Here is a 16,284-nt window from a genome sequence, read left to right as displayed (position 1 = left end):
AGTTTTTTTTAATATGGAATTATATCTAGCTTTGTTATTCAACAGCCTACATACATTGTCTTTATTCCAGTTATAGAATGGAAAATGCTTAAGCTTCATTAAAAGGATATGGATTCTTTTAAAGGCTTCCCATCCCCGTTTATCCGCAAGAGTGCTTGATGATTGATTAATACCGACATTTTAAGCACTTGTATGCTCGATTGATCTTTAGTTCGATCTTCCGGCTTTGGTTTATGGACTCACAGATTAAATAAAACACTTCACCTAAATAACTTTCTATTATTTTTTTGTCAGACATTAAGAAAGTACTAGAGCTTTAAGCCATTCGCTACAAATAACTTAGTAGAATTAATATCTTACACATATAATATAACCTTAATCAATAAATAACAAATTATTATTTAAAAATTGCTTTTGGAACATTAAAATGACCACCTGATGGTATGTGCCATAGACAACCCGTTGAAAATGGGGTTATAATATTTTTTAACCACCTTACATCGCCAATGCGCCACTAACCTTGGGAGCTTGGATGTTATGGCGTTTGTGCCTGTAGTAACACTGCTTGGCTGTAGAATATATGATGAGTTGGTGGTACCAGCTCAGACATAACCTTAAAACCAAGTCACTAGTACCAACATTGCGAAATATACATTTAGACGGGATGTCTTTAATCTATCTACATTAATATTATCTATCCATCTAAACCAAGCGGTCACGGCTCTAAACCGAAATGTCGCTGTAACCAGTGTCCCGGACGAAAAACTCTAAGAAATTATAAGCATCGTAATTTTAAGCATTTGTCGCGACGCTTTGTTGAATATATTTCTTTTCTTAAAATATTACAATATAAACGATATACTTTATTACAAAATACAAGACGACTTTTTTTATTAAAAAAGGACACTAGGAAAAATATTTTATCTACCCTTAATGTTTTGCTAAAATGGCAATTTCTTTTATAATGATCAGACCTAACTAAAGTTCGACAAGACAAGACACAAAGTTTAGTAATAAATGTATCTTCGAACGCGTTGCTCCGTATATTTATGATAGAATTTAATTTGACTTTTGTTTGTTTCCATCATTCTCAATATTTCCTAAAATCAATATATAATTTACAACAAGTTTATGTTAAGCATTAATTTCGGGAATATCGTTAGAAATATTAAATTATAACAAATAAGTTTTATTTATAATGACGGTAATTTATCAAACATTTATTAACAACTGCTAACCAAATTATTAAATAGCTTTTCTCTTAATTATATGAATTTAATAGAATATTATTTTACACTGCATTATCAGTATACAATTAATAATATTATTACCTGCATTTAAATAGTGATTATCTAATATAGACTAATATAATTTAATTAAAAAAAAATGTAGTAGCACAAACTTGGGATTGACGTCAATATTGACATACGAGTAAGTGAAGGACCAATAAAACGGAAAATGATCTGCACGGAATCGGCGTTGAGAGCCGTATTCTTTTTTTGTGTTTTTAAGCTACATGTGTCTGGACTCTGGGACGACCGATAGAACATCTTCCATGTCCAAACCGTATTAGAACAGCGTAGAAGAACCAGGTGCTAACCTTCTCGAGAAGAAAGGAAGTCTTGCAGTGTGATATTTTTAATAGTAAAAGGCAATATATTTTACAAAGAAACCGTGTCTCAAAAACAGGCACAGAGGTACATAAATTTCAATTATGCACAAGCATAGTATATAGCCCATTAACAGGAATTATAATCTAAATTTATCGCTTATTCCTTGCTTACTGGCTATGGTATAATGGTCTTAGAGCACCTGCAGCTTGGAATTTTTAATCCGCCAAAAATATATCGATTTTGTTAAAAAAAAAAACATGCATCAAATTCCTTAAAAAAATGTGAACGAGATTTTCCTCTTCCTTTCAGAAGGACGATGTGCAACCAGCTCATTTCAAAAACAATTAGTATATTATTAAAGTATTAGTGTTGCTAGAAATAATTTATAATTTCACAATTGAATTAAAATGTTGTAAAATTTCAAAGGTGTTGAAAGTTCTCAGGAAAACTATTCTTAGTGAGGCTATTGCCTTAAAGAGCCAATAATTGTTTTACTCTTACAACTATCATATTTGGCTTAGTAAACTGGTTAAACACTACTTTATAGTGCATTGTATTTGTATGATGTTAACCTACTGACCGATTTTGGCCACATTGATTGCCAGAAAATATAGTACATAAGTTTTTACAATAACATAAGGCCACTCTATAATCCTTTACTTTCGATATCATTCAATGAGAGGGCAATCCACCACAACGGGAGAGTTTATGCGACTAAGCGACCCAAACAATTTTACTGGTATAAAGTGGTATTTAAACTCCGGACTTCGGTAACTATATTATCCATGGAGTAAATTCGTGTTTATAATTTACTGGCTTTGTGCAAGCCCAGATCATTCTGCCGCCAAACAGTAACACTTAATATTAATGTGTTCCGATCAGAAGGGTGATTGAGCGTTAATACAGGCACAAGGAACATAACATCTTAGTTCCCAAGGCTTGTGACGTATTTAAGAAATCCTATCAGAATCGATATAAGGAAGTGCTATTATATCTTACGTCGCCAGTGTCTATTTTTCTCTCTAACCATCTCCACAAAAAGGAGACCTTTGCCCAGCAGTGGGGCATTAACAACAGCAGGGCTGTTATTTTACTTTTTATAATCGTCCATGGACGGTGGTCATCATCAGATGGCCCATTTATCCATCCGTCGAAAACATAACAAAAAAAAGTAATAAATATAATTTATTGCGTGTTTGGATGGAAAGGGAAACATCGTAAGGAAACTTCAACATTGTGTCGAATAATTTTTTGTCGCAACACAGCATGGGGTAATAAGTTACAAATAATTTCCTCAAAATAAATGGAAACAGACAGGGCGCTAATTCTACTAACAAATTGTCACTTCGTCTTGTTGTCTTTTATAAACCGTTTTCCTGTTTTACTAACGCAACAATACAGTTGCGGTTCGGTCGAAGTTGCATCCAAATATAATCGGAATCCTATCATAATCGATATAAAAATAATTTAACAGTTACGATTAAGTTGAGGTTTATTTTTGTGAGGAACAGTTGAAGTTGGAAAGGAATGAAATCGGAACCGTATCATTACCGCTATAAATTAGTAGAATTGAACCTCAGGACATTATTACACAGGTATAAAGAATACTTCAATGTTACATTGTATATGATAAAGATTTATTTTTATCATAACCTAGACAATCACGGGAATTATATTATTCGATCTCAATTGAACAACTGCAGTAAACTACTAAAATGAACGTTTTTATTCCTTAGTAATTTCATAAATGCAGACACTGGAATTTAAATTTTGCAAAATAGAACCTATAAATTAAAAAAATTAAAAAAAATATTTGATATTTAAAATTATACTTTTTATAAACGTATACTTTATTGTTGATAAAGAAGTAAGTTAATTTTTAAGGAAGCAGTTTTACTGGAATCTCTTAATATAGCATTTTGCTATTAATAATAAAACGAAGTAATATACACATATTTATATATTTGATGATATTTTATACCTAAACAAACTAACTGACAGGCTACTGAAGTCACTAGTAATAAAAGCTAGGTAGAAACCAAGCATATTTGTTTTAAATTATATATTTTTTTCTTTTTATTTATCTGTATTTTTACCTATTAATCATGTATTGTGCAAAAGTATTCCATTTTCGAATTTATAGATAAAGTTCAACGTTCGCGACCATTTACCGAGAAGTTAGTGCAAGATGCTTAGTAAAGATTCAAAACTGGAAAATACTTTTTTTTAATTATAAGTGTATGGCTACGATCAAATGGGTTAATGCTAAGTATGTCATTGCATTTGAAAAGAGATATTGTCCATATATTCACAATATTGTGTCCCTTGTACCCGTTATACACTGACTCACTCAACAATCAAACCGAAAAAAAGAGAAATTAAAATGTATTGCAATTCAAATCATAAATAATAAGAAGCTAATTGTCATTGTCATTGCCATTTGTACCTTAACTTTATGGTTTAAAAAAAAAAGCATTTTCTCAGCCGGCCGAGTTTATAAAGCTTGTTTATATTGAACGAGCGTGAGTTCAAGTACGGGCAAGTACTTCTGCCATCTTAACACTCGTTTCTTAATCATTTTGTTTCGTTACGGGTAAATAACCTAAAAAAACTTTTAAAAATAATTACTTTCAAGTAAAAATAGCAAATCCATATAAACTATTACAGTATAAAATTGTAAGAACATTTCCTTTAACGATTTTCAGAATAAACGGAAAATTATACGTCAAAGAACAGATGTTACCTTACAATAAAATCAAAATTAAAATTACTCGATTCGGCTCTTACAAGCACATTTGATTGTCATTTTACAAGGTTAATTTTAATATGAAGTTACAACCGGTTCGAAATGTCGATTCTACCAAGAAGAACCATAAGTAATTTCTTAAATCGTCCAAAAATATAATATACTTGAAAAATCATAGTCTAAAAACGACCTGATTCTTCTCGATTTTTCTGAAGTCGATTATGAACTACTTTTAAACAAATATCTAACTACTACTAAATGCTTGCTAAATTACTATTTGGTCGATTCGTTGGATCGGATCGCTTTACCAATTGATGTTTATACTTATTTAGTATTTTTACGCTAATTGAGCTTCAAACCGTTATCCTCAACAGGGTGGAAGATCGTTGTCCAGTGAGATAATGTTACGATTAATGTTTATCCCATAGGGTATAGCGAATACGAAAAATATTGTTATAACTATTAAAACTTATTAAATATAAACTACGTATATTTATTGATGACGTGATTTTTAATTTGATATTTAATTAACATACCTTTTTACATTGGTGATTCAAAGAATAATTAATATTTTAGTTTTTTATAGTAATATTAGGCGGACGATCAAATGGGCCACCTGATGGGAAGTGATCACCACCATATATAGAAATTGGCGCTGAATAAAAATATTAACAATTCCTGACATCGCCATTGCATCACCCACCTTGGGAACTAAGATATTATGTCCCTTGTGCCTGTAGTTACACTAGCTCACTCACCCTTCTAACTGGAACACAATAATACTGATTACTGCTGGTTGGCGGAAGAATATCTCATGATTGGGTGGTAGCTACCCAGACGGGCTTGCACAAAGGCGATTTGAAGGCAAGTTTAAATAGTCGATATCGTAACATAAAAATAAATAACTGACACCATACCACAGTCAACTCAATATAACTTATTATAATATAAATAAAATATAAACTATGAGTTAGCTTAAATACTTTTAAGCAAACGATTCATAAAAAATCAGTTTCCAAGCTCGTTTCTTAATACAAATAAATTGTCGGCCATCTTGAATGGAGTAACTGCTTATAAGTAGGTAGGGACTTTTTGATGCGCAAGTTTATTTTCCTCAAATAACATAAAATCACAACAGCCGTGCCAGTCACGACTCTCAACAACAGCGAAAACCGGTAGAACAACAGCGAGTTAAATTGATGACAGTTTGAATAATTCATAGTTATAGAAAATTAATCAAAATTTAAAACTTAAATTAATGAATATTGAAAAATATATAAAAAAAATCATTCATTTTTTTTTATCACGCACACACAAGACGTAGAAAAAGGGACATGAAGGCATAAGAGAAGGTCGTATCGCCAAACCGTGCCAATACGTTTAAAAAAAAAATCTTACCTTGCTAAAAGCAAAAAAAAGGTAAGATTTTTTTTGTAGACATATACAAACTTTTTGAAGGAATTAATTTTTCAAATTTTATACTAGGTTTATATAAATTTGTCGAGTAAATATTTCCTTTGATGGAACTAATTGTTGACGTCACTGGCATCTGTAATACCGACACATTTTCTTCCTTTTCACTGGAACAAAGTTATACAATAGCTGTAAGACGATAAAACAAATGGTGAGTGGGTGGAATGAGTGTCTTTAATAAGGCTACTCGTCTAGTACTATATAGTATTAAATTTACAACGCCAAATTCCTTAATATTTTGTGGAAAACAATTTATTAATTGTAAATTCGTTTTGAAGCTGTTTATATTCAGATCAAAGCGTATACACTATGTTACATCATTAGAGACTGTATATGTATATTTTTTTATTTTATTTGAGGCCTATAAAAACTGCTAGCTGGTCTCTTATCTCTGTATCTCACCGTTGGTTTAATATTCGAAACAAGTCACGGTATTGTTTAATTAGGTTGATGTTTGAATTATAGGGAAGAGTGCTGATGCTTTGTTTATTTAAGCTGTATATTTAAATTTCTTGTTTGGGAATTGTGATATATATATATTTTTAAATGTAAGTACCTACTTAACGAAAATTAAATAAAGTTATGACGTAAGTATTCTAGTAGTGTTTATTCCCTTTTCTCTTTTTATATAAAATTTTATACAGAATACATAATGAAGTATGTTCTGTTTCAATTATGAAATGAAACGAAAACCTTTAGTACTGTATTTGGCAGTCTGTATCTGAAATTTCGCTTTGACAATTCTTATATAACACAAGCACGGTAAAGAAATAAACTCTATAAATTAAATATTAAAGTTCGATTTAGTTTAATTTAAAATTAAGTTGCTCTTTATCCGCAACTTCGAGTACATTTTCTTTGATTAAGAAAAAATTATTGCTATTTGAAAATGCATCTCGATTATGACAGTTCCATTGATGCGTGAAAGACGTATAGACGAATATATTTCCATTTATAAATAGGGATTTCAAACCATTCTCTACGCATTAACGTAAGTATTTTATCCTTGTTTAGCATGTGCTAGTCTGACAGAGTGGTTTTATATGTGAATAACACAATCTTACTCATCCGAATAATTTCTTAAATGTAATATCCTGCCTCGTATATAAGTGTCTGTGCACAATTTTCCACTCAGTATATATTAGTCTGTGCACGATGAAGATACTGTTAAATGTGTTGCTCCTTGTGGTCGCGTCGTATTGTCATCACAATCACAACCGTGACCACAGACATGACCACGACAATGATGGTTCAGGTCAGTTTTAATTGGTGAAATAAAATTAATCTCACTCGAACTAATTTTAGTTTGGTTGTTCGAAAATATTAAAACGCGTTAATCTATCATTGAATGTAGCTTATTATAAAACTGTACCCTAATTATCTTTCATATTAATTATAAATGACAAAACAGAGTTACAATTCAAGCGAAGTTATTAGATAAACGTCATATATGCAATACGTTAAGATCACAAACACTTTTTAGTGCATTTAAATATTAACTCAAATTAATTGTGTTTACATGTAGGACTGGATCGTGATAAAAATAAAACTGTTGTTACACCAAGGTCAGTTCAATTCAAGGACAATAACGTGATCACGTTCTAACAGCTCCTATCCTCCTAGCCAGTCATTTAACCAGTGTACACATACATAACTTTGCACTGGTAAAGTAATGCTTTTGGAAAGATCGTACTAGCATAACGCTTTTTCCTAATGTGAAGGTTTCTGCCAGTTCACTCTACTGTAACCGCGTAAAAGAACTTCGTTCCAGATATGATTGAAATTGAGTATCGATAATTCGAATATTATTATGGAATTGAAACGTATTTCAAAAACCCACTTGATGCCATTTTTGTATTGTTTGGCTTTTTATGGGCATTTTTTTTTAATATTCAATAAATTATATATCGACTGAAAATATTTAATAAACAAACTTAGCTATAAAAAATATTTATTTTTTTACATGAATGACAAGTAAAAAAGAAAAATTAACACAAACCTTATTATATTTCGGACAATATTACAATTACGTAAAATCATGTTATCCCTTTATAGTTATATAAAATGATTAAACTATCTATTTAAATTACAGTCCGTAACCAATTATTTTTAAATTTAGAACGCAATACCATCAACAACGCCACGATATTAAATTCGATAAACAAGAACAAAAAGGGTTACCAATAACAAGCAATAAAATGCACAAAGAGACAAAGGCCGTGAATTTTATAGCGAGCAAAAAATTTACAGCCTGTACTGTACTAATACTTTTTTTACTAATAAATTCAGTTGAACTAACTATTCCTTGTAATGTGAAATATAAATTTGTGCCCCCTCGGGGCTGAGTTGGTTTAACTCAGCAAACGGTAACGCTCTCTTAAGCCGTCATGCCCGTCTCCGTCGCCGTTTTTACTCCTTTGTGTGTGCGGGGCCCTCATAATATATACTTGGTTTCTATATACTGCTATAATAATTAGAAACATTTACTTATTTTATTAACTATAACAAATAATTACCAACTAAAAATATGTTTAAAATCATAAGTTTTAGCGCCCTGAGGATCGGAATTGCGATTCCGAGGCGAAATGCATTCTTGTCGCCATTCCACGCGGTCTTGATTTATACAGCAAGTTAAACACATAAAAACTATTTTTATTACTTTAGGTAATACCTATTTACAAAATTTTAAGTATTATCACCAAACTTTAAATTAAAAATTTCATTATGAAAAAAAAATATTACTTAAATATACCGCTTTTATTCTAAACTAGTTGTTGCACACGGCTTCCCTTGCATTTGAAAAAGCCAAAACAACAGACAAACAGAGTTACTTTCGCATTTATAATACTCATATGGTTGAAACAAGATATCCGTGAGGTTCTTTTGTAGGTACGTAATTTATTTCTGCACAACCATGGGATAACTTGGTACACCACGGTATATCCAATAAAATAAATTATTTGGCTATTTTAGCATGGTAAAACAACTACATTACATTACTTATTACTGTATTCTGTATGTAAAATCTTAATAATTAAGGCATAAACTCAGTCTCAACTTATTTACAAAATTATTCATATTAGTTTACCTCACCTTGGAGAAATTAATAACTTTAAAGTTGTCACTCTATCATGATTATATATTATAGTCACAAAACAGCCTGTCTATACGAAATTAAATCCCATCTCTTTTTGCGTGGGGGCTAAAAATATCCTGCCCAACTTGCAAATATCTACGTATTAGTCTTTATATACTTTTTACACTTGACAAACTTTTCTTTTGAAAGACACTTTTCATGATGTAGGTAGGTGGACGAGCAAATGGGCCATCTGATAGTGAGTGGTCACTTCCACTCATAGACAATTTCGGTACAAGAAACATTAACCATTCCTTATATCACCAACCTCCCACCATGCCTGTAATTACACTGACTCACTCACCCTTCAAACCGAAACACAAAAATACTGAGTACCGCCGTTTGGCGGTAGAATATCTGATGAGTAGGCCGAGTCAGGCCTGCACAAACCACCAAGTAAATATTTATAATAAAGTAATAATTAACCACAGGTCATTACATATTATTATTTATGTGCTAAGTGTCTTTATTTTTATGAACAGATACACCAAAACAGCCAATCACCATATCGCCGTATGGCGAGTTTCATGGCGGATACAATGTCACTCGGCGCGGGCGCAAGTTTGAAACCTACCGCGGCATACGTTACGCGCAACCACCCATTTCCAATTTAAGATTTGAGGTACGAATAGACTAAGAAATATTTATTGTAAACATACAAGAAGATAATCCAAAAAACATCATATTATTTAAAATAAGAACAGTAAAAAGCATTCGCGTAAAATAAGCAATTATTTACAAATATAAAATCACGCTGTTACGTTTCCTATCGACTTTTTGTCGGTATTCATAAAACTTACATAAACATACACTTATTTTATAACATACGTCATTATTTAATAAACTAATTAAATGGAAAAATGCATAAATCATTTTCAAGGCACTATAATATAGGGTTGCTTACCTAAACCCTATTCTGGCTTAGGAATAAAGTTATATACGCTGTCTGTCTGTCTAAGGCTATATCACTAGATCTGTAATAGCTAGCCACACTATTTTCACAAAATACTTCTATCTGTTATCATTACAAGGATAATAACAATAAAGATTTCAAACCAAAGGTTGGTACGATATCCTAAGGGGAGTCTAATCGTACTTGGTACTTTTCTCTAAACAATTTTGAAACTATCAACTTAAAAGCATGGTTCAGTGACGTCATATTACTAGAATTTAAATCGCTCTCAGTCAAGGACAGTTTAAGTATGTCAAGATATTAGAGTATTTGATCACAATAAGATTAATAGTAACAAAATTCACAAAAACTTTTTATTAAGAATAAAGAAGTAAAGGGAACCTACATGGACACCAAAAGTGGAATCCAATACCAGACAGTAATATTCTTTCATCAATGCAAATAACCGGTCATAGGGAAAATAGCTCAGGATACAACAATAATGCATGCACATGTACAGTTTCATACGCAGCCTTTCCACAGCCACCAGTACCGATTCTAGAATACAAGAGTCCAGTTGATGCAAGTGAAGATGGTCCCGCATGTCCATTCCGAGCATTGGCTATCAAAAACATCGACGAAGACTGTCTAACTATCAATGTATACACTCCCCTTAAGAAAGACAGGTATGATTTTAATTACCAAACAAAATATATCAAATAAACTTTCAACAAATAAATTTATTTTGTATATAAATATAACATTTCAGAACAGATCCTCTGCCAGTGATATTCTTCATACACGCTGGCGGATTCTACTCGATGACGGGACGCAGTGATCTGGCTGGACCACACTATCTCCTTGATCGGGATATTGTACTTGTGACTATCAACTATAGACTAGGCAGCCTAGGTTAATAGATTACTTCAATTCATAAAAAATATACATATTATTAATGAACTAATTACATAACAATACAATCTATACTTTTATAATAATTTACGTTTGGGTATAATTGTAATAGTATCTATCCCATCTCATCCAATTAATATTCTTGTGTGGAATAAAAGATTCACGACACGTATTAAACTCTCGCAATTATATACATATAAATATTGTAAGGATTTCAATTATCAGGTTTCCTGAGTACTGGCGATGAATTGGTTCCCGGTAATAATGGATTTAAGGATCAGGTGGTCGCACTACAGTGGGTGCAGCGTAACATTGCTGCATTTGGCGGAAATCCCAATAAGGTTACTATAGCTGGCTGTAGCGCTGGGTCCACCAGTGTCATGCTTCATATGGTGTCACCGATGTCCAAAGGTAGAATTAATATAACGCTACTAATTTCCTATTATCTTGATAGAAAAAAACTCAATAGTTCTTCAGCCCACCCTAGAACTCTAAGATCTCTTAATAAGCTAGCCACTTTTATATATATGGTAAGTGGTCACCACCACCCATAGACTTGGCACTGTAAGATATATTAATCATTTCTTACATCGCCTATGCGCTACCAACCTTAGGAAGTGCGATGTTATGTCCCGTGTGCCAGTAATACTGACTATTATATATTATATTCACTATATCAACGTGACAGTAACTATTGTATGTATTAGTGTGTAACGGTCAAATGTTTCAAGGAGACTATGGTTTAACCGTAACGAAGCGAACACTTCAAAATTATATCACATTAGAATGTGATGCAGCGTAATAAAAAGCAGGGATATTAAAATAATTAAAAATTGTATATAACAACAACACGGACAGCAGGACTTTGGCCAAATTACTATATTTAAAAAAAAAGCATGATACCTGGATACCTCTTCGAAACATCGTACATTCCCCGATAATCACCTTTAATAAAACCGGAAAGTCTCAAATTGCACAAAATAATCCTCTCAAGCAAATTAATCAATGCCGTTCAAACGTCGAGATTGATTTCATTACTTTCAAAATTTGTTTTCATTCCTTAAATGTGTTTCAGATTTGTTCCACAGGGCAATTTCAATTAGTGGTTCACCCCTGAAAGTAAGACCCTTTCCAAACGATTTATATCAGTTAGCAGTGAGGCAAGCAGAGATCGTTGACTGCCCCACGACCAACTCAAAAGCCATTGTCGACTGCTTGAAGAATAAACCCTGGAAAGATATAGGAAACTCCGTTTCGGGTTTTTATGTAATATACTTTTAATGAAAACTTCAAAAAGCGTAAATTATATTATTATTAAATATTAAAAATCGAAAATTTTAATATTTACAGGAATTTGGATATGACCCATTAAGCATTTGGGTACCGGTCGTGGAAAAAGACTTTGGGCAGGAGAGGTTTTTGCCAATTGATCCTGTGACAGCCATTAAAGAAGGCAAGATGAACGCCGTACCATACATCATCAGTCAGACTCAGGATGAATTCTTTTGGAAGGCTTTTAGTTCGTATTTAACTCTATAATTTTGTATTTGCTTTTTTGGTTGTAACGTCTTTGTTATACTGTTTTGTTTTCAACAGCAATAATAAGGAATGAAACCTTATTGGATAAAATGAACTCTGAATGGGAATCAATAGCACCTATATCATTCCTGTTACCGAAAACGAATGCTAGTTATACTGCGAACCGACTGCGCACGGAGTATCTTCACGACAATCCACTGAAAAATGACAACGAAAGTGCAAAAAATCTAGGCTTACTATACCAGGACTCCATAGTGAGCTATCCTGTTCACAAGTATGTTGATTTGAATAATATAATAATTACAATTTATTGAAAAAAGCATAGCCTTATAAAAATAAATTCAGTTTTTATATAACGAAATAAAAGAAAAACAAAAGAAATATTATTAATAGAAATTAAAAAATAAAAACACAATCATAATATAAGAACTAGTTACATGAAATATGGTAGGCTTATTATCGTTGATACTCAAAATAATTCTATTGAACTCCTTCGGAACTGGGATAACCTTTACCTAATTTACTTGGTGGTAGGGCTTTGTGCAAACCCGTCTGGGTAGGTACCTCCCATAGATCAGATATTCTGCCGCCAAGCTGCAATACTTGGTATTGTTTGCACCAGTGTAACTAGAGGCACAAGGGACATAACATCTTAGTTCCCAAAGTTGGTGGCGCATTGGCGAAGTTAGGGATGGTTAATATTTCTAACAACGCGTATGTCTATGGACGACGGTGACCACTTGACATCAGGTGACCCATTTGCCGATCCGCCTATCTACAACTAGAAAAAATAATAATAAAAAAAAAGACCTGTATCTTGGAGGTCAAGAAAATTATGTTCCCATTCAATATATAATAATATATATATATACTATTTACATATATATGTACATAGATCCATTAGACCAACGGCAATTAGTCAATGACTCATTATGGGGTATTGATTTTCTGTCAAGGAATTCTCAGCATGACCATGGAGTTCGGAAGCTGCCACAATTAACACTCCCTTGCTCAGAAAATACGTCGAACTATTGGTCCTGTCGGAATACCACCTAGAATGACTTAACTCTAAAAAGAATGGTTACTCTAGCCGATAGCGGTCAAGAGGACATATCGGATGTTATTACATTAAATAAATCAGTCGATAAGCATTATAGGAAAGAAAAAGCCAGAAAATTAGTATGTACGTATAAGTTCAGTATAAAACCTACATCTTACTATTTTAGGTTGGTTAATTTAATGAGTCGCCACTCGCCGCAGCCCGTGTGGTACTATGAGTTTGCCTATATTGGCACAAACAGCTATTATCAGGATCTCGCGACTGAAAAACCATTAGGTAATTATAAATTTCATTTTATTCAAAGCGTTGACATCGAATTTAAACATTAATTGTTATTTCGGTTCGTTATTTTTTTAATTATAATTTATTTATATTCATAATTGAACTTTTTAATCCTCTAAAGAACTTAATTAATATTGTGTGTACATAATTCTATTTAGTTAAGAAAACACTAAGAAAATATTTGTTTATTATTTTAAGCGATTCATAAAACATTAACGATATTAAATATTTCCGTATTGAGTTTAATTAATGCGATCATTTTCATTATAAATTGATATTTCTCGACATACAATTACAGTAAACAGACTCTCCCTTTTGGGGAGAAGGTTTGAGCATATTCCACCACGCGGCTCCAATGCGGGTTGGTTGAATTTCGTTGAAATTAGACACTTGCAGGTTTTTTCTTTCACCGCCGAGCACTAGACGAATTATATACACAAAATAAGCACATGAAAATTCAGCGTTTGTTCCCTGGGTTTGAGCCCGCAATCATCGGTTAAGATGCACGCATTCTCACCACTGGGCCATCCCGGTTCAACAACTAATTAATTAAAAAATATTACTTCAATAATCATCAAATTATCAACATATGCCAGGCGCGGCTCACCACGACGATCTGATTTGTCTTTTCCCACTAAGTCTCCGTTTCCCTGCGATCAGCACCAATGGCTCGGACTCCACAACCGTCGACAGGATGACCGGTATCTGGTACAATTTCGCTAGACACGGGTAAGTTGTATGATTGAAATATAGACTACAAAACCAATAACATCCCTACAAGGAAGTGCTCAACATTATATTTCAAAGAAGTCGTAATAAAAAAAATGCCTTATATTAGTCGCATATGATGTGAGACATCTCACGTTGGCACCAAACATTAACATTATTCCCTCTCGGAAATGCGTCGGTACCATCACATACGTATACGGTTTTGCGTCATTAGTATAATTTTATATGTTTCTATAAATATATACAGACGATATAAACGAAAATATTAAAAAAAAAGGTCTCACTGGACAGTCGGTTGGAACGAAGTTGCTTTTGGTATAAATTGATAACGCTTGAGAATGTTTAAATGTCAAAAAATAAAACTTATTAAAATGCCATGTTAGTTAAAACAATAACATGTTTAAACAATATTGTACACAACCACGTACAATGGAAAGAGAGAAAAGGTCGACTGGAGGGGCATAACGCGTTTTCCTTACGTGACGATTTCTTCCAGTTTATTCTACTGTAAAGCGCGTAAAAGAGCTTCCTGCCAATAATTTTATGCATTGAAATATTTTCGCATTCCTATGAAAAACTTTTATTTAAACAAATATATTTTCTGATTAGTTTTCTAATTTTTTTTACAACATAATGTAACAAATAAAAAAGAATTAACTGTCTCTCGAAAAAAATTAAAGATGACCTGAAAAGAACAATGTGTTTCTACATGTCCCGAATTATCGCCTACAATTCGACTATATTTACGGTATTTTTCCGGTTGTGGTATAAACAAAGAAGCGTAATTGCCATATTTCAAAGTAGCTCGTTGGAATAGTTCTGATTTTATTCACATTTTTTTCGTCCTGTAAAATTGCACTATTGTATTTAAGTTTTGTTATGAGCTTTCGGAATGTTTCTAAAGAAATTTTAAGCGTCCACATAGAAAAAAATATGAAAAAAGTAAACCAGCCTGGAAATTATCCCACTATTGGGCTAAGGCCTCCTCTGAGAGAATTTCGTTTTAATTAGATACATGCAGGTTTCCTCACGATATTTTCCTTCACCGCCGAGCATGAGATGAATTATAAGCACTAATTAAGCACAAGAAAAATCAGTGGTGCTTGCCTGCGTTTGAACCAGCAATCGTCGGTTAAGATACACGAGTTTCACCACTGTGTCATCTCGACTCATTACCAACAAATATTGCAAAATTCTGTCAGATAAATTTAGTACAAATTAATTTTGATACTATTGCTGTTTCAGTGACCCGAATTATGGCGACCTTCCCGAACTGGAGAATTTTAAATGGCCCCGCTTTTTTCCTGACAATCGCCAGTACTTGCGTATTGACACTGAACTGAAAGTACAGAAGAATTTGAAGGAAGACAGGATGAAGATCTGGGAGGAACTGTTTCCAATGTCATATTAATTACGTATAAATAATATTATGTATTCAATATAACGGATGCCGTTATGGAGTGGTGTGTAATGTAAATATGCTTATCATGTCTATATTACAGTAACTTTTTTCAAAAACATTACAATGGTCTTTATCTATTTAGTTGCGCTTACATTGCATTAACAGCCTGTAAATTTCCCACTGCTGGGCTAAGGCCTCCTCTCCCTTTGAGGAAAAAGTATATAGCATATTCAACCACGCTGCTCCAATGCGGATTGATGGAATACACATGTCGCAGAATTTCGTTGAAATTAGTCAAATGCAGGTTTCCTCACGATGTTTTCCTTCACCGCCGAGCACGAGATGAATTATAACATAAATTAAGCACATGAAAATTCAGTTGTGCTTGTCTGGGTTTGAACCCGAAATCATCGGTTAAGATGTACGCGCTCTAACCACTGGGCCATCTCGGCTCTATCTCTAGTTGCCCTTAGTAATATTTAAACTACCTATAAGTTTGT

The 16,284-nt window shown here is 32.8% G+C and overlaps 1 protein-coding gene across 1 annotated transcript; it reads left to right on the top strand.

Annotated features, from left to right (window-relative positions):
- The first annotated feature begins 6,912 nt into the window (after positions 1-6,912).
- LOC113391672 (carboxylic ester hydrolase-like) lies at positions 6,913-15,892 on the top strand. The gene is made up of 11 exons (XM_026627722.2): positions 6,913-7,087; positions 9,451-9,590; positions 10,404-10,546; positions 10,630-10,772; positions 10,998-11,183; positions 11,848-12,038; positions 12,123-12,291; positions 12,369-12,585; positions 13,538-13,647; positions 14,250-14,382; positions 15,628-15,892. The coding sequence occupies exons 1-11, from the start codon at positions 6,988-6,990 to the stop codon at positions 15,791-15,793; spliced, it is 1,698 nt and encodes a 565-aa protein (XP_026483507.2). The 5' UTR covers positions 6,913-6,987; the 3' UTR covers positions 15,794-15,892.
- Positions 15,893-16,284: the final 392 nt, after the last annotated feature.

Source organism: Vanessa tameamea, chromosome 10 (genome assembly GCF_037043105.1).
Source record: "Vanessa tameamea isolate UH-Manoa-2023 chromosome 10, ilVanTame1 primary haplotype, whole genome shotgun sequence".
Taxonomy (NCBI): domain Eukaryota; kingdom Metazoa; phylum Arthropoda; class Insecta; order Lepidoptera; family Nymphalidae; genus Vanessa; species Vanessa tameamea.
Note: the sequence above shows the minus strand (reverse complement) of the source record. Positions and strands in the feature narration are given on the sequence as shown.